Here is a 17456-nt window from a genome sequence, read left to right as displayed (position 1 = left end):
GGACGGGGGAGGGGGTGGCGGAAGGCTGGCCAAGGGCTGTGAATAGAGTGATAAATAGGGAACCAGAGAAGCTGCAGGACCTGGGAGCAGAGCTCCGAGCTCGACTTCAGAAAGATTTATTGGCGCCCCCTACAGATGAGCCCGTGATTGGTGCTGGGTACACAGAGATGAATTAAGACAGCCGGTGAGTTAGAGCTGGGACTCGAAGGGAGAGCTGGGGGAGCGGGCTGTCATTCTGGGGAGAGGAAAGAGTGGACTCTGGAAGGAGAGGGGAGCAGCAGAGGCCAGGCTTCTGAGGGGCTCGTATGTCATACCCAGGAGTTTGGAGTTTAACCTAGTCTTTGAGGACCAGGGGACTGGCGTGTAGTGTTTCTCTAGGAGGAGGCAAGCCAAGAAGGTGGGAGTTGGCTGCTGCGGGGCCTGGACACACAGTGCGTTGGACAGATTTGGGGAAAGGACAAGGACTGACCCCAGAAGCAGGGCCCAGAGTGGAGGTCCCCTGCGCTGGGAGAGCCCCCACTCTGGAAGTCCAGCTTCTCCGGCCTCCCCACCCCATCTGTTTGCCTGAGGCTGCAGCAAAAACAAAGAAAGAAAATACTCAATTGGCAGGAGATAAGCCCAGATAAGAGGCTGCCTTCCTCTGGAGGAGGGAGGCAGGCAGTGGGGAAGCTCAGCCAGGAAGCGGGGAGAGGCCTTGAAGGAGTGCCAGCCTGCCCCTGCAGCAGAGCCCAGCCGCACCCTCGCCGCGCTGCGGGTCTCTGCCACTCCTCGCTGTCCCGAGGCAGGACGGAGGCAGGGAGCAGGTCCGCCAGGCCGGCTGTAGAACATCTGCCATGGAGGCTTCAGACCTGCCCTGCCTCCAGGTCAGGACACCTTGAGTTGGCCTGGCACACGGGACTTCTGTCTGGGCTTCAGTTTCCTCACCTGCAAAACAGGTATAACATCTCCCTCACAGGCAGGAGGGGGCCCTGGGTTTCCCAGCCCCTGTGTCTGCGACCGCCAGCTTCCCTTCTCCCAAGGGTCACTGCCAGGGCCACCCATTTCCCACCTATCACTGCCCAGCTCCACCCCTAGTCCGTCTCCTGACACAGAGTCAACTGCCTCATGGAGCCCAGAGCAGCCTCAGCGGAAGATGCTGGGCCCTTGGGTCATATTAGGCAAAAGGAAGGGGGCAGGGCCTGAGCCTCCATTAAGAGAGGACAAGAGCCCAGAAGGGAGAAAAATGAGGGCACAGGGGCAGAGGGCACAGGGGCAGGAAAGCCCGGGGGAGGCCAAGGGCCTCTGGTAGCAGGTTATTGGGAAGATCTGCAGGCCCCAGGCAAGCAGGTATCAAGGTTCAAACCCAGCCCGGCAGGTGTGGCTCTGTGGTTGAGCATCAACCTATGAACCAGGAGGTCAGGGTTCGATTCCCCATCAGGGCCCAGGCCCAGGTTGTGGGCTCCATACCCAGTAGGGGGCATGCAGGAGGCAGCCGATCTGTGATTCTCATCATTGATGTTTCTATCTCTCCCTTCCTCTCTCTAAAATCAATAAAAACATTAAAAAAAAAAGAAGGTTCAAACCCGCACCCCATCACCGGGGGCCTGACCTCAACCCCAGAGTGCCCACAAGCCCATTTTATATATGAGGAAACTGAGGCCCCAGAAGAAGGGGCAGAGAGGGCCTGCGACCCAGGGTCCTCTCTAGCACTGCCCCACCCCAAACCACGCTGCACACAGGGTCCCTGAAATCCACTTTTATTCACGTAAAAAAAAAAGTCCCCAGAGAATAGAGAAAGAATGTGACCCCTACTGCCCAGCGCTCTGTCTCCGCATGGTGTTCCCTGGGGAAGTGAGGGCATAGCTCCCACTCTGGGGTGTGGGTGCCACGGGGGGCAAGGGCCCCGCTCAAGCTCTCTGGCCCAGAGTGACCCAGCACCTTCCTGAGGACTAAGGACAGGAAGGAGGGGCCGGGGACTCATGGGGCCCCGAGAGGGTGAAGGAAGGAAGTTAGTGCAGGGTGCTCGCCTCGGTTTAAAAAAATAAAATTTCTAAAGATAAAAAGTTAAAAGAAAAAAAGAGCATTAGTGTCTTGGCTTCCGGCCTCCTCCCAGCGCCCACCCTGGCCCAATGGCCACCTCTTGCTCAGCCACTTCAGAGCTTTGTATTCTCTTCTTGGCTCTCCAAGTCAGCACCAGATAGGTGCCCGCTGCTCCCAGGCGCGTGACCATTGCTGGCAGAGGCCACCAGATGTCCGTCCCCCAGCCCCTCCGACATCTCGCCCAGCAGACACCGGCGGATCTCCTGGGGCAGCCTGGCCCGGTGCTCCTGACATTCCTGGGCCAGCTGGGCCAGCAGCTGTGGGAGGAGGAGGAGGATCACAGGACGGGCCACCTAGCACTCCGCCTGCCGCCCGAGTGCCCACCTCGCCCGAGCACTCACCTTGGGCTCCTCTTCCAGCAGCTGCTGTAGGACCTGCTGCTGCCCGGCCACCAGGCGTTCATGCCGCTGCTTCTGGGCCTCCTCCAGCTGTGGGGGGGGGGGGGGGGAGGGCAAGAGCTCAGCCACAGTCCTGAGGGAGGGGCCAGGCTCCTTGCGTGGCCCGGGGTCTGAGATACTAATCCTTGTGGCTAATGCTCCAGGCCCAGCCTCCAGAGCCATGGGGCTCGGTTAGAGACAGTTGGCTTTGATGGTGTGGGCTTGAGGGACGGGGGGGTCCGGAGGGCAAGGCTTTGGGAACCCTCCAGGGCACCAGGCCAGCATCAAGGAGCGGGGTCTCTGATGACTGAAGGAAGACGGAGGCACCTGAGCCTCACTCACCCGGCGGATGGAGTTGACGGACTCCGTGATGTGGCGGCGGTTGATCTCTGTCAGCTCCCTGCACAGGAGCAAGGCAGAGTGGGCCCACTGCCGGCACCCCGCCCGGCCTGCCCAGCGCCCACGTGGCTCCCGCCCCAAGGCCCTTACGCCTCCTTCTTATGTTTCTCCCTTGTCTTGGCCTCCGAGATACTGTTGTGGCGTTTCCTGTCCAGGATCTTCTGCAATTCCTTCTTCTCCCTGGAGGAGCGGTGGGGGAAGAGGAAGGGTCAGTGGCAGGACTGGGGGCTCTGCCTTGTCCCGGCACCAGGGAGCCCCCCGCCACCCCCCATACAAGATCCTGTGCCTTCACCTGTCATTCATCTCCTTCAGCCTCTTGACCTGAGTGGTGTGAGCATCCAGGACAATCTCCCTGAGCCGCTGCAGAGCCTGTGGACACAGGTAACCAGCAGGTGAGACAGGCTAATGACAGGTCTGTCCAAGAAGCAGGCGCTCCCTGACTACACCCCCCTCACCTGTCTCAGGTGCTCCAGCCTCCGCTCGGCCTCGGCGTCCGCCTGGGCCTCCCGCAGCTCCAGCAGGCTCTGCACCTGTCTCTTCTGGAACTCCTGGTACCGCCTCACCTCCTCCTCCTCCTCCTTCTTGTCCTCCCCGACTCTGTGGGAAGCACCCCCCAGTGATGCTCAGGGCATCACAGGAACTTGGGCTGGGAAGGCAGAGGGGGGCAGGGCATTTCCCAGCTGGCAATGGTGGACACCGTCCCGGGGGCGGGGTTTATTATGCTAATAAGGGGCCAGTTCATTTCACTGGAATGATGGGAGCCTGTCTGGGCAACAGTCTCTCAACCACATGCTCCTCTTGTTGTCTTCCAATGAGGCATGGCTCCCAGGTGCGAAGAGGGTGGGACTGAGCAAGGGAAGCCTCCTCTCTCTCTCCCTGGCACCAAACCCTCCTCCTTGGGGGTCAAGGAGAGTCCCCTGGTCACCCTGCCATCCTCCGTGCCCACCTAGTGCAGGAGACACTCACACCCCTGCACACACATTCACGTCGATGCACGCAGCACAGCCGCACACAGGCGGACCGGACACTCACAGGACACCGGGCCGGGGCGGGCACCTGCTCTCCGCCCGGGCCTGGGCCAGGCTGTCCAGCAGTCGGCGGGTGAGAGCAAATGCCTTCCGCTGGTGCTTCTTGTGCAGCTCCCGCAGGTCACGCTCCTGCCGACTCCGGAGCTTCACCAGAGCCTTGTGGCCTCGGAGCTCCTCCAGCGGGGCCACAGCCACCTCTGTGAGCAGCAGAGCGAAGGCGGGCTGGGCGGGGCCAGGCCAACCCTGCAGGGGCACCCACACCCCCAGGAGTGGTCCTGCCTCCTCAGGAAGCTCCACCCCAGAACAGGCCCCCCTCCTGGGATGGCCCCACCTCCACCAGCCAGGGCCCTACCTGACAGGATACTGGCAATGAGATCATCCCGCTGACCTGGGGAGCAGAGGCCGGACTGTGAAAAGCCGAGGGACAGTGGAGCCACTCCCCTCAGGCCACCCCAGGCCCAGGCCGCCCCTTACCTGGGCTGCTAAGGGAAGGGCTGGTGGGGGAGGTGGTGGGGCCGGGGGGCCGCCGGGGAGAGGTGTCCAGTGGGCTGGGTGTGGGGTTTGGGGTCAGCTGGGATCCCTGCTGCGGAGACTGGGTCTCCTGGCTGGTCTCCGGGCCAGCCTGAGCCTGTGGGGAGGAAGCAGGATGCTCTTTCCAGAACACTGTCCTCTCCAGGCCCCTCTGTCCCCCACAACCTCCAGGGGCTGCCCCGTGCCCCTGGTCCGCCTCCCTCTGCCCGGCTGGCCCTGGGCTCCTCATCGGTAACATGGGGCTATTAGACAACTACACGAGAAACAAAAGGTCTAAACCCCTTTCCACATGGGGTGGGGGGAGATAATGTGAGGTGGGGGGATAATGTGAGAGGGTGTCTCTAGGATGCTGGGTCCCATTGCCTGTGCTCAGGAACTTCCAGACTGTTCCGGAAAGCCTTGGCCCGGCCCCAAGTCTCCTCCTGTCTCCTCCCTTGCCCACAGCTGCTCATCTTCCTAGTTACTTAGCTCCTGATTAAATCAACGAAGGAAGTGAGTGCAGAGTGGGCACCAGCCTCTCCGGCTAACAGCTTCAAGCAGCGGCCTCTCCCTGCCTGCCGCAGGCCCCGGGGGACTGGGTTTAGACATGCGGGCGAGTCTCTGCTCCTGACCCCTCCCCACAGAAGCCACTGACATCTCATGGCGCACAGGAGCCGTAGTAAAAGCTCCTGCGGCTTCCAACGGCCCTGGTGGAGGAGCGGCAGAACCCGCACCCCCTCTCCGGCCCTGCGTGAAGCTGGAGGAATCTAGCCTGGTGCGTCCTGAAGGCCTCTCACACGCAGAAGGGAGGGTCTCGCCTCCTTAAAATGCGGAGCGACCCAGGGCCGCTGAGCCGACGGTGAGAAGCCGCACACCGGGCAGCACGGTGGACAGGCCGAGGCTGAAGGCCCAGGCCAGGCCTTTGTGACTCGGAGCCTCAGTGTCTCCATCTCTCCCCTGGGGACAGCAAGCTCAGGTGGTGGGAGGGGTAGGTGAGCCAAGTTGGTGAAAAGAGCTGATGCCCAGCATTCACTTGGCTTTATTTTCTGGTTTGGGTGAGAGAAGAATCCAGAAAGGGGAACAGGCCTTCGGGCAGAGGGTAAATGACACTGGTGTTTGCTGTAGGGCCATGAACAGTCGCTCTCCCTCTCGGGGCAAGGTGCCAGACCGCCGGCCAGGAGTGGGCGCCAGTGGAATGGGCTGGTGCAGGCGGAGGGGGCAGGGAAGGCGCAGGTGCCTCTCCACCAGGGCCAGCGGAGTTCAGCCCTCACCCCCACCCACACCCGCACCCTCACCCCAGCGACCCCAGCTGCCCTGGCTCACCTCCCTCTCTCCGATGAGGGCGGCCAGCTGCTTGGCCCTCTGGTCCATGAGGCTGACATGCTTGATGGGGTTGATCAGGGCCTCTGCATAATCTGGGCCGGGGCAGAGGGCAAGGACCTGGGAGTCAGAACCCCAGGGCCACACCCTCACACCAGCTCTGGTCTCCTGAAGGGACTGCAGAACCCACCCTCAATTGGGGCCACTCAGCTGAGCCATTCCCAGACCCGGGGCTGGGGGGTGGGGGGCGCCCTTGTCCCCCACGCACGTGGCCTGCCCCTGCGGCTCACCCTGGTGGTCGTCGGGGATGTAGTCAGAGGCCTCCGTGTAGATGAGCAGGGCTGGCAGGCACAGAGGCTGGTTGGCCTCGTTTCTTAGGCAGATGTAGTGGTACCCTGGGAGGGCGGAGGGCAAGGTGAATGCGCCCCACTAGGTCCCGGCACACACTGCCCCGGGCTGCCCAGAGCCCAGATGGCCTCACCTGAGCGGATGGCAGAGACGGGCAGGATCCGGTGCCCCACGAACTTGCCGCCCTCCTCAAAGGCCGCGATGCGCAGCGAAGCCAGCGTGGGCAGCACCACCTGAGGGCCCAGACTGGCGCTAAGTCACAGAGCTGACCCCTGGCCACTGAGCCACAGCTGCCCACAGCCACCAAGGCCAGAGCTCAGCGGGGACCCTTGGACAAGCTGACCCAATGACTAACACCCGTCACTATGACTACCGAGCCCATGGTAGACCCACCCTCCGTGGCACATGGCCCATTGGGCAGCCAGCAGCCAGCAGCCCCTGAGCCAAAGGGACAGGCTGACCCACCTCCCGGCACCACTACCATGGGACAGGTCAGGTCTGGTGATCACCAGCTTAGAGACCGGAGAGTGAGCCAGGAGTCTGGCACTGAGGCCACACCCCGGCCCAGCTGGGCTCAGAGCTCCAGTCCGTTTGGAAGGTGGGGAGCAGCCGGTGTGGACTTGTGACTGATCTCAGGCTCCTGTCTGGGAGCTGGGGCAGGCTGTGCCCACTCCTCTTGCAAGGCCATGGGACCGCCCCCTGCCTCACCTTCCCGTCCTCTTCTCTCACCCTGCAGAGGGCGGGGACCTGAGCCTGACCCTGGGACTTGCAGGACGTGGGGAGAAGTCTGGAGGTGCCAGGCCCAGCCCTGAGGTGCCTCGGCACCCCCACTCTCCACGCCTGACTGCCACCATGCACCTGGTCCCCCCCTGCCCCCGAGACCCAGCAGGTGGGCAGGCGCCAGGCTCACCTTGGGGAAGTCAAAGGGCTCCTCATCCCACACGGGGTTGAACGAGTTCCCCTGGGAGGTCCGAGTGCGGTACTTGCGCCGCGTGTCCACTGGGAGGCCAAACATGTCCACCTCCACGTAGATGCTCACCTTCCTGTCCGACAGGAACTGCCCCGAGATCACCTGGCAGAGCAGGAGGGTGAGGCGGCTGCTGAGGGTCCCGCCCCCAGGACACCCCGGCCCGCGCCCTCCCTGGCTCCACCTTGACCCGCAAGGCATTGGCCACAATGCCATCCACGATGACCTCGGTGAAGGGGTCAAAGGACTTGTCTGGCCGCCTCATGAACTCAGGCTTGAGCAGGTAGCCGCTGCGCCCGTTGTACTCGAACACGCCTGCGTTGAGCTGCATCGCCACATCTGGGGGCAGCATGGGAGGAGGGTCAGGAAGGACAGTGCCGTGCGGAGGGGGACCGGGGATCAACAGGGTCAGAACAACTGGGATCGGGGGTCCACCATTAGGAAGGATTAGACGGAAGAAGGTCAGGTGTGGGGGTCAGCCACGGGCTGGGTTTGGTTTGGGAATCTGGGATAAGTCAGAGGTCCATTCAGACAGACTTAGCCCGGCCGGTGTGGCTCAGTGGTTGAGCGTCTGACCCATAAACTACAAGGTCACGGTTCAATTCCCAGTCAGGGCACATGCCCAGGTTGTGGGCTTGATCCCCTGTGTGGGGTATGTGGGAGGCAGCCAATCGCTGATTCTCTCTCATCATCGATGTTTCTACCTCTCTTTCTCTCTTTATCTTCCTCTCTGAAATCAATAACAATCTATTTAAAATAAATTAGCGGGGTCATGGGGCAGAAGTCGGTGAGGATGGGGGCCGGAGGTCAGGGGTCGAGGGGGCCAGCGCTCACCCAGGGTCTGGAAGTTGAGAGCCACGAGCTGGCAGCCCACGTTCCAGAAGAGCTGGGGCATGTAGTTGGACGAGTCCACGCGGGTGCCCTTGGGGTAGATGCGGCTGAGCTGCTGCTTGTTGTATCTCAGGTTGGCAGTCAGGGGCCACGCTAAGCACTCGCCCCTCCTGCCCGAAGCCCCACGCTGCAGGCCCAGCCTCAGCTCCTGGGAACCCTCCTCCCGGCCTGGGCTCACTCCCTTGGGCCCCCACTTCTTGGCCTAGCCCCTGTGCATTCTCCCCGACCCCTCCAAAACCCAGACAGGGGTGCTGGAGCATCAGAACCCTGAGCGGGTGGCATCAGTGGGGTCAGAACATCTGAGCCAGCCTCCGAGTGCCCGCAGCCTGGCCCAACGGCCCCAGTGCCACCAAAGGATACTCCACAAACTCCATGGGGCTCTTGGTCAGCTGTTCCATGGCCTTGGTCTCCACGAAGGATGACATCTCAAAGCACTTGTTCCTCTCTGGGGGTGGCCGGAGGGGGGTCAGGCCTGGCAAGGCCAAGCTGGCTCCCACCCCCACCGTCTCCCACCCCACTTACTTCGAGCGGCCTCGAAAGACTTGAACTTGACAGGCTCGATGTAGTTGACGAGTGTCGACATTTCCTCAGTAGCATTGACCTCACTGCTAGCAGTGCCCTGTGGCCCCCAGACACAGGGTCAGCAGTGTCATGTCCCCCAGCCACCAGCCTGACGTTCCCTCACCGGCCCTGCACCATAAAGGCGGCTCCGACCCTCTTCCCGCCCCGGCAATCACGCCACCCAGGAGCCTCAGCAAGGGCCCCAGCCCCTCCATGGCCCGTCAGCCCTGGGCCCTTCCGCCCTGAAGTCTTCCCGGGGCATGGCCGATGTGCCCGGGTCCCACCCTCCTAGTTTGCCTCCTGCTCCCTTATTCTGGAAGCTGGAATTTCTCACTCAGTTTCAGGGGTTCAATGAGCCACATGCAGACAGGTCCCCGATTTTCCATCCCCACCTTGCCATCTCCTCTCGGTAAGACTCAAACACCCCCATGCTGCTGAGCTCCGCAGCCCACCCACCCTCCCCACTCTGGGTCCCCCCAAACCCGACCTCATGACGGACTGTTCTGTCACCCACTCCTCAGAACTCAGCACTCTCCTGGTCTGCGGGCCCCTCCTGACCACTCGGCCCTGCCACAGCTGCTCCCTCCTCAGATCTGCTCGCCCAAGCTCCCTGCCCGGGTCAGACACCCCTCCTCCCCTCTCCCCACCCCGTCGGCACCCTAGCTCAGCCCTCCCCAGCCCGGCCTGTCTCGAGCATAATCTCACATTTGCTTCCGTGCTTGTTTACCTAAGACCTCTCCTCCCCTCTCCATGCCCACCCCCCCCTCCCCCAAACTCCAGGAGAGCAGGGAGTGTCTGACTACAGCCAAAGCCAGCCCTGAGGGGGCTCAGCGCACGCCTCCCACTGGCAGGCCTGACCTCATCCGTGGTCGGCTTTTTGGGGTCTGGCTGCTCCTCCTCTTCTTCGTCCTCCTCCTCCTCCTCACGGTCGGCAGGTCCGAGATCAGGGCCCCGCTGTGGCCCCTCCTCAGTCAGAGACTTCCGAGGCTCCAGGCTCAGCTTCTCGAGACCCGCCTCCTCCCCATTGCTCAGGCCTGGGCAGCTGTCGGAGCTGGGGGACCCTGCAGAGGACAGGGCATGGGGGCCGGGGTCAGGGCACACACACAGACACCCTGCAGCGGGAGGGGCTGTGCCCATTGGGTATGGAGTGACTCAGTGGGGGATCAAGGGGACTCTCAGGACAGGGGGGCTGGGGAGGGGCAGAGTCGGAGTTGGATGTAGTGGTGAGGCAGAGGGCGTCAAAGGTCAGGGCTCGGAGTTATTGACATCAAGAACGTAGGTAGGGTGGCGCAGCAAGGATAAAGGATGACATGGCGAGGTTCCAGGTCAGGGGTCAGTCAGGGGTCAGAAGTAAGGAGGACTTCAATAGCACGAGAGGTCAAGTGGGCAGCTCAGTGGGGTCACAGGACGGGGGTCACAGGACAGGCGTCTGAAGTCTGAGGATCACACTCAAAGCAGGGCACGTGGCTCACTGAGGCAGAGACCAGAACCGGCTGAGGGGAGGGCTCTTGAGGTGGGGTTTGAGGTTGAGGGGTCAGTTCGATGGAGCCAAATCCAATCTGGGTTTAGTTCAGTGAGCTGAGTGCCTGGGGTCCGGGGGCAGAGGTCCCACACTCAGTGAGGAGGTGGCGAGTGGCGTGGAGAGGAGGAAGGCTGTGCTGGGAGCAGGAGGGAGGGCTGAGTCCAGTGAGGTGGGGGTCAGGGTCAGGATCAGGGTCGAAGGCCGGGCCAGGTCATACCGAGCTGCGGGGAGGAGGGCTCGGTGGCGGCGGAGCTCTCGCTCAGGGCCGAGTTGCTCTGCTCCAGCGGCCGCTTGCGCATGGAGCTGTTGGGGACGCCCGTGCTGGGCCGGTGCCGCTTCTTGTTCTTCACCAGGATGCGGCCCATCAGGTCCTGGGGGCTGGGCAAGGGGACGCCCGGGGCCAGCTGGGGGGCACAGACAGGTCAGGGCCAGCCGGGGCACCCTCACCCCCCACGCCCTGCCCCGGCTCAAGCCCCCGTACCGGGTACTTGTCCAGCGGGTCAATGAGCAGCGCGTCCCCAAAGATGGAGCGGCAGTACTCGGCCATCTTGGCCTGCTGCTTTGCCCTGTGGGGCCAAGGTCAGAGGTCAGAGATCCTCAGGGTCAGTGCAAGGTCCCAGGGTCAGAGGTCACAGGAGCCGTCCAACGAGCCACATGGGAGGCTGCCCCTGGGTGGTCAGGGGTCCCCAGGAGCCTCTGTGTTAGAGGATGCTGGGCCAGACGACGGATCAGCGGCTACTCACGAGTCCACGTGGTTCTCGAAGGAGAGGATGACCGGGTAGGGCGAGGTCTTGAACGCGGTCTCAGCGATGGCCTCCAGCACGTCCCGCAGCGGCACCTCCGTGGTCATGGTGAAGCCGTGGGTGATGAAGGGCTCCTCCTCCGGCGGCCGCCCTTTCCACACATCCAGCTCCACGCAGCGGCAGCCCCACAGCAGCGCCTGGCGGTACATCTCCACCGAGGAGGTCCCGGCCAGCTGCCCGGCTGGAGGCGCGGCTCTGTCACCACAGCGCCCGCCAGCCAGACTCCTCCCCCTCCTCCCCAGGCCCCTCGGAACCAGGCCAGGCTAGGGACACAGAGAGCCCCATGGCGGCCAGCCCCTGATCATCCCGAGTTCACGGAACAACCAGCACCGTCTCTCCAGAGCAGGGCCCAGGCCCCCACCCGGCCCCTGGCACCCACCCACGCGGTCAGCGTCTGCCAGCGCCGGCGGACGGGTGGCTCCTTCACCAGGGCTCACTCCCTCTCACCTAAATACCCACCGTCTCCCATCCCACCAGCGAGTCACACCCGAGGCCCCCATGGCCCCTCACTCCCCCTTCCCCCTCCACCGCTGCTGCCCTGGAACAGCCTCCATCGCTCCTGCCGGAGGACAGCAGACCCCTCCCTGCCTCCCATCCAGTCTCTGCAGAGCGCCTGGCGTCATCCTTCTAGATCATACCAGGTCACACCCTCCGCTCAACACCCTCCAAAAGGCCTTTCTTGATCACATAGGATACATCCAAATGCCTTCCCTGCTGGGTCTAGTCCTACCTCCCTCTCCCCGTTACCTGTCCCCGCCCCCCCACTTCGCCTCCCCACCCCTCCTCCCGGCCTCCTTTCTGCTTCTTAAAAGCACCAAGAGTCTTCTATTCTGGGCCTTTGCACAGCCTGTTCCTTCCCAAGCCACCTCGGCCCTTCCCCCAGGAAGCCTTTCAGACCACCCCTGAGACGCACCCATGCAGAGGAGCCTGGTACCCCAGGCAGGCTGTCTGTTCCCTGCCAGCCTGTCTGGTACTGGCCACCCCAAAAGGAGGAAGGGCCGGAAGGCAAAGGTCATGGTGCCACTCCTCCCTCCCGGCCAGCGGCGGGCAGCTCGCTCACCTGTGAGATAGGTGTTGTGTGAGGAGTTGATGAAATAGGCGCTCAGCGGCTGGGTCATGTCTGCGCTCAGATCCAGGGCCTCCAGGGGCAGAATGCCATTCTCCTCCCCTCCCAGGTAGCGGCTGAAGCCCTCCATGGACATCTGGTCTGGGGGCCCGGGCGGATCAGCGGGGTCAGGGTCAGCTGGCCTTGCTCCGGTCCTTGCCCCCCACCCCCGCCCAGCTGGCTCACCTCGCTCCAGGAACTGCTTGTTGGGCTCATACTTCTCAATGAGCAGCCGGGTCTGGGAGGGCCCCAGAGGCGGGTACAGCACTTCATTGAGTCTTGGGTCCCGTTGCTTCTGGTTGATGAAGTCCATGAGCTGCTCCAGTGTCAGGTACGGCTTGCCCTTGGCACCTCTGGCGGGCGGGAAGCCGGGTCAGGCTGAAGCCTCGCCAGGCCCTGCGCCAAGCCCTCGCCCTGGCAGAGAGAGCTGGCACCCATTGACTGGGGCTTAGGCAAGTCTCTCCTCTGAGTCTCAGTTTCCCCATCCACTCCCTTCCACTCGACACTGGCACTGGCATTAGCAAGGGCTGTGGAGGTGACCAAGTGCTCGGCCTGCCAATCCAGGCCTCTAGACCCTGGACCCAACCCAGCTCCAGCCCTCCCTCGCTGTGTGAGCTCAGGCGAGTCCCCAGCAGTCTGAGCGCCTGGTTCCCGTCCCCAGCCTGGGCCAATGGAAGTAACCGGGCAGCAGAGAACAGAGCTGCGGGCAAAGCGGCTCTGCTCAGCCGCAGCCCGTGCACTGGGACCCCAACAGCTCCCTCTCGCCCCTGGGCTGAAAAGAACCCCTGGTAAGCGGGCGCAGCCCTGCCTACATCTCCAGCAGGATCTTGTCAATGTCCGGCCGAAGACACAACTTGTTCAGGAACCGCTCAAAGATTTCCAAGGAAAACTCATCAGGCCGGATGGACTCGCTCTGGGGGCCAAGAGGAGTATGGGGGTGAGAACCCAGGGGCAGCCAGCCCCGAAAGCAGGTGCCCATTATACCCACCCGGCCCCTGCCCCCAGCCCCCTCACCCGGTTAAAATTGAGGCCACAGGACTCCAGTGCAGTCTCCACCCGCTTCTTGTCTGCTGAGAACATCTTCAGGATGCTGAACAGATGGGAGGGGTCAAGGTCAGTGGGGGCAAAGGTCACCAAGATCAGGGCAAGGTGGTGAAGGGAAGGGGTGCTCACTTCTTGACCGGGATCCGTCCATCCTGGTTCACCTGCAGCTTCAGCTTTGTGTATCTGGGGAGAAAGGCAGAAGGCTCATGCCCTGGGGACGGCCACCTGCACCCCCATGCCCCCCGGCAAGCCTGGGGCTCACGCTTTGCGCAGGAAGGTGTTCCTGGAGGCGTTCTGAGCCAAGATGTTCATGGCCAGCTTGAACAGCTCCTCAGCCCAGACCTGAGGGGTCAGGATGCAGGGGGAGAGGGTGAGTGGGGCCGGAGGGGCTGGCTCAGCCACAGCCCACGTGCGGAACCGGGTGTGGTACACAGTAAGTGCTTACATACTGCTTTGTCAGAGGACGGTGAGAATTCAGGGCAGAGAACAGCCTGGTATACAACAGGCTCTCACTAAGGGATGGCTGACTCAGCTAGTGGGGTGGTGACTCCCCTGGGCAACCGCTCAGCCCCAGCCCACCTTGGCTGTGTCGTCCTGCACGGCCATGAAGTTCAAGAAGGTTGTGTTCACTGGGTCTGGCCCGGCCACCACCGTCATCAGCTTCTCTTCTAGCCGGGCATCAGGGCCCCCAAAACCCAGCACCTCGCGAATCTTGGGGTCCTGAGTAGGTTAGAGCCAAGGGTGAGGAGGGGTATCCCTACCCCCCACCGCCTCACTCCCATGCTTAGTCCTGGGCTCCATCGCTCACCTTGGGCAGGCGGGCGTAACGGCCTGTCCGTGTGTCCCTGATGGAACTGATGTCCAGTGTGTCCACCTCCTGGGGAAACCAGATGCCAGGCTGGGTCCTCATTGGCTACAGGGTGAGATCCCAGAGCCCCCAAGCTCCCCATCCCGGCCAAGGCCTGGCCACCCCTGCCTCAGCCCCTGCCCTTAGCACTTCCTGTCCGGCAAGACAAGGGAGGGGTCAGCGGCAGCTGGGGGTCTGGGGCAGGGGCCCGAGACCTGAGTGAGCCGCACCAGCGCCCACCCTCACCATGTTGGGTCCTGTCCAGTACAGGAAGAAGCCATTGGAGTCCACGCGCAGGGTCACCAGGTTCCGACTGGAGGCCTCCTGGGGTAGGGATGGCACAATAGGGGTCAAGGGGTGAGGGCTGCAGCCCAGGCTTGGTCACCGGGGCAGTGTTTCGGACAGTGAGCAAAGACACAACTCGCCCAGCCCGACGTCCTTCGTGGCTCCCTGCCGGCCTCCGGACAAAGCTGAGGTCCTGGGGGTGTCCTCTGGGGTCCCGACACCCCTCCCAGTGTCACCTCTCTCTCAATTAAGAGCCTGTCACGTGGACTACCTTTTCCCCACTTCCAGCTTCTGCGTCATTGTTCCTTCGCTAAGATGTCCTTTCCTTCCTTCTCTACCCGTGAAATCTGACCCACCCGCCTGGGCAGGCCTCCTGGACCCCAACCTCAGGCTTGATTTCCCCAGAAGCCTGAGAGCTCCCTGAAGCTGCGCAGCCCCATTGGGAATATTTATGGGATGAAAGAAGAGGGTTCGGAAACCTGACCCCCACAGCCCTAGGGACCCCAAGACGACCAGCCAGCCCTCACATCTGCTTTAAAGTCCATTACCCACTCCCATCTTACACGGCACAGACCGAGAAATTCCGTGGGGGACTTGCCCGCCCTCAGCACCGGAGCGAAGTCTGTCCTCCCTCAGCCCTGCAGGGGCAGGGAAGGGTGTGCTGGCCCCGTTTTCTAAGGAGGGCCTGGGCCCTGGCACACACCCAGGGCCACCCCAGGCAACTGAGGACAGCAGCCAGAGAGGGCGGTCAAGAGGGACTTAGACTTGGCCAGGGCCTGAGCGGCCAAGTGGCCACAGCTAGAACTCTCCTGAGACCCCTCCTCACCTTGGTGTCACCCCCAAACTGCTGCTCGAAGTCTGGCAATCAGATCATCAATAATAAAACAGCTGCCTTCACATCGTCCCTACTGTGTGCCAGGGCCACTTCTAAGCACTTAACATCCAGGAGCTCACTCAGTCCGCCTAACACACCCTGCCTGGTAGGCACGATTATTCTTCCCATTTCACAAACGAGCAGACTGAGGCCTGGCGGGGCTGCTTAGCTTATGAAAGGTCAAGAGGAGCCAGGGTTTGCATGTGGCCAGGGCGGCTCCAGAGCCCTGGGGCCTGGGAGGCAGGGAAGCAGGGCCCCCGCCGAGGCTCCCAGCTCCCGGCCTCAGCTGCAACCCCAGCGAGGGCCTGGGGTTAGTCTCCACTCGGGACTCAGTTTCCTCTTCCCGAGACTGGGTTGCGCCAGCCCCGCCCATCGCAGGCTTTGCTTACAAAGGACAGGAAGTTGATCTGAGGGCAGAGGGTGCAGGGAGCCCTGGAACATGGGGAAGCTTGAGCCTCCTCACCTCATGGTGCTAACAAACACCCTCCGCCCCTCTCGGGGGTTCCTGACCCTGCCCTGGGGCTCAGGACACCCCAATAGTGTCAGGAGGGGGGGAGTTCTGTAGTACCGCCCCCAGGACCCAGCCCTGTCCCTCCCCAGGGTTCTGGCCTTCAAAAGCAGCCCAGGCCCCCTGCTCTTCGGCCCCAAGTCCCTGTCAACACCCCCACCCCACCCCCAGGGCCCTCTCCCTGTTCCCACTTCCTTATTTGGGTTTATCACACTGGGAGGAAAAAGAGAAACTTTTCCCTTTAGGCCGACTCGGGGAAGGGGTCTCCCCAGGCCCCTGGGGCTTCCAGGCGCCCTCGGTGTGCGGCACACCTGCCGCCTCCGGCCACGCCCCCAGCCCTCCCCCAGCTCCCACGCCTACCCGCCCCACCCAGCCGGAAAGGAGCCCAGACACTTCCAGGCCTCTGGCCTGGCTGGGTGAGAGCAGCGAGGAAGCGCAGGCAGGCCGGGTGGCGCCCCCGGGGAAGGAGGGGTTCAGGGGGCAGGGAAGGGGGGCCGTGGGGAATGAGGGTGGGGCACAGGACTGGGGTCCGAGCCGAAGGTGACAGCCGAGGCAAGGAAGGTAAAAAGGGGTTTGGATTTATTGGGGTTCAAAGTCCCGATGCTAAGGAGTGGAACGCAAAGTTTCCCTGGGGTGGAGGAAGTTGGGGGGCAAAGTCTCCACTAGGGGGTGACTTGGTGGTACCACCTGAGCTGGGAGCTGGACCGGCAAGGCAGAGGGGTGCCCACCAACATAGGGTGAAAAAGTGATGAATGGAGGAGAATGTTCAGACTGGGGCATGGGGAAGCGTAGGGTCCCAGCGGCACCCCCCAGAAGGGAGGTGCACCTGGGCCAGATTGGGGATCGGGGGCCTCGAACCAGAGTCCAGTGCGGGGCAAGGGTCTGGGGACCAGCCCAGGGTTGGAGGAACAGGAATTAGATCGGCCAGGAGGGGTAGGAAGGGCGGGTGAAAGGGGGCCGGGATTTATTGGGGTTCGAAGTCTCGGGGCCCAGGAGTGGAAAGCCACATTCCCCGCAGCTGAGGGGCCGGGGTGGGGGGGAGGACAAAGTCCTCATTGCGGGGACCATTGGGGACTCAAGTTTCCGGAGCGCAGCCTGTTTGGGGTGGGGGGGCGCCAGGGCCAGGCCAGGCTGGGATGGGGTCCTCAGCGAGAGGCCGACTGGAGGGAGGGGGTCCCCGAGTCTGGGCGGGGCAGGGGCCCCAGCACCTACCTCGTCCCATTTGATGAACTTACTCCCGCGCCGCAGGGTCTCCACCACGGTGGGCGGCTCCAGCTGCAGCGCGTGGACGCCGGGCCTGGCGCCCGCCATGGCCGGGCGCGGGGCGGGCGGGCAACCCGCGGAGCCCCGACGGGGTCCGACGGCGCGGGTGCTCCCTCCGCGCGCTCCCGCGCTGCCCGCCTCGGCCCCGCGGCGTCAGCGTCCGCCTGCCCGCCAGTCTGTCCGGGACGGACCGGGGGATCGGCGGGGCCCGGGCGGGGCGGGGCGGGGGCGGGGCCACAGCGGCGCCGCCCCCTCCCACCGCGTCGGCCCGCCCGCCCCGCGTCGGCTCCCCCTGGCGGCTGGGGCGGCGACTGCAGCCTGAGCGGGGATTGGGGTGGGGGCGTCGCTGAGCCTCCGGCACTTCGCTGCGGGTGGGGGGCTCAATGGGACGAGCCCGGTGTGAGGAGAGGCGCTGGGGACCCGGGGGGCTGTGGGTGCAGCTGGAGGCACGGAGTCGAGGCGCTGCCCGTTAAGGTTTCTAAGGGGCGGGGGGGGGTTGGGGGGGGCAGACGTGTGCCCCGGGGCGCAGAGCCCTTCCCCCGTCCCACTCCTGCAGCACTTAACCGAGTGCAGGAAAAGCCACCCCCGCCCCCCTGGCCCCCCTCACTTCGCCTCAACCCCTCCTGCAGCAGCTCGGCCCCCTCCCTGGGAGCACTTAGCTAATGGGCCTCCCGCCGCCAGGCGCCCCACCTCCGTCCGTAGCCCGGGGAGACCTCTTTCAGGAC

The 17456-nt window shown here is 63.5% G+C and overlaps 1 protein-coding gene across 4 annotated transcripts; it reads right to left on the bottom strand.

The window, feature by feature from the left end:
• Positions 1 to 81: 81 nt before the first annotated feature.
• Positions 82 to 16919, bottom strand: PLCB3 (phospholipase C beta 3). Of its 4 annotated transcripts, none has more exons than XM_070427378.1 (32): positions 16681 to 16919; positions 14048 to 14125; positions 13763 to 13831; positions 13534 to 13674; positions 13217 to 13296; positions 13084 to 13137; positions 12925 to 13000; positions 12723 to 12823; positions 12097 to 12263; positions 11866 to 12012; positions 10746 to 10986; positions 10484 to 10568; positions 10220 to 10406; positions 9339 to 9541; positions 8442 to 8538; positions 8280 to 8364; positions 7863 to 7987; positions 7213 to 7367; positions 6972 to 7133; positions 6195 to 6294; positions 6004 to 6108; positions 5717 to 5808; positions 4358 to 4511; positions 4236 to 4271; positions 3888 to 4080; positions 3311 to 3452; positions 3148 to 3224; positions 2946 to 3035; positions 2799 to 2856; positions 2421 to 2507; positions 2117 to 2336; positions 82 to 924 (listed from the first exon to the last, which is right to left on the bottom strand). In XM_070427378.1, the coding sequence occupies exons 1-31, from the start codon at positions 16777 to 16779 to the stop codon at positions 2133 to 2135; spliced, it is 3690 nt and encodes a 1229-aa protein (XP_070283479.1). In that variant the 5' UTR covers positions 16780 to 16919; the 3' UTR covers positions 82 to 924; positions 2117 to 2132. The 4 variants fall into 4 exon arrangements, with proteins under 4 accessions (XP_070283479.1, XP_070283481.1, XP_070283478.1 ...); XM_070427380.1 differs by lacking the exon at positions 82 to 924 and adding an exon at positions 1721 to 2029; XM_070427377.1 differs by lacking the exon at positions 82 to 924 and having other exon boundaries at positions 1721 to 2336.
• Positions 16920 to 17456: the final 537 nt, after the last annotated feature.

The sequence above is a fragment of the Myotis yumanensis genome, unplaced genomic scaffold (assembly GCF_028538775.1).
Source record: "Myotis yumanensis isolate MYYU_CA2020_CCGP unplaced genomic scaffold, mMyoYum1.0.hap1 SCAF_10, whole genome shotgun sequence".
Classification (NCBI taxonomy): domain Eukaryota; kingdom Metazoa; phylum Chordata; class Mammalia; order Chiroptera; family Vespertilionidae; genus Myotis; species Myotis yumanensis.
Note: the sequence above shows the minus strand (reverse complement) of the source record. Positions and strands in the feature narration are given on the sequence as shown.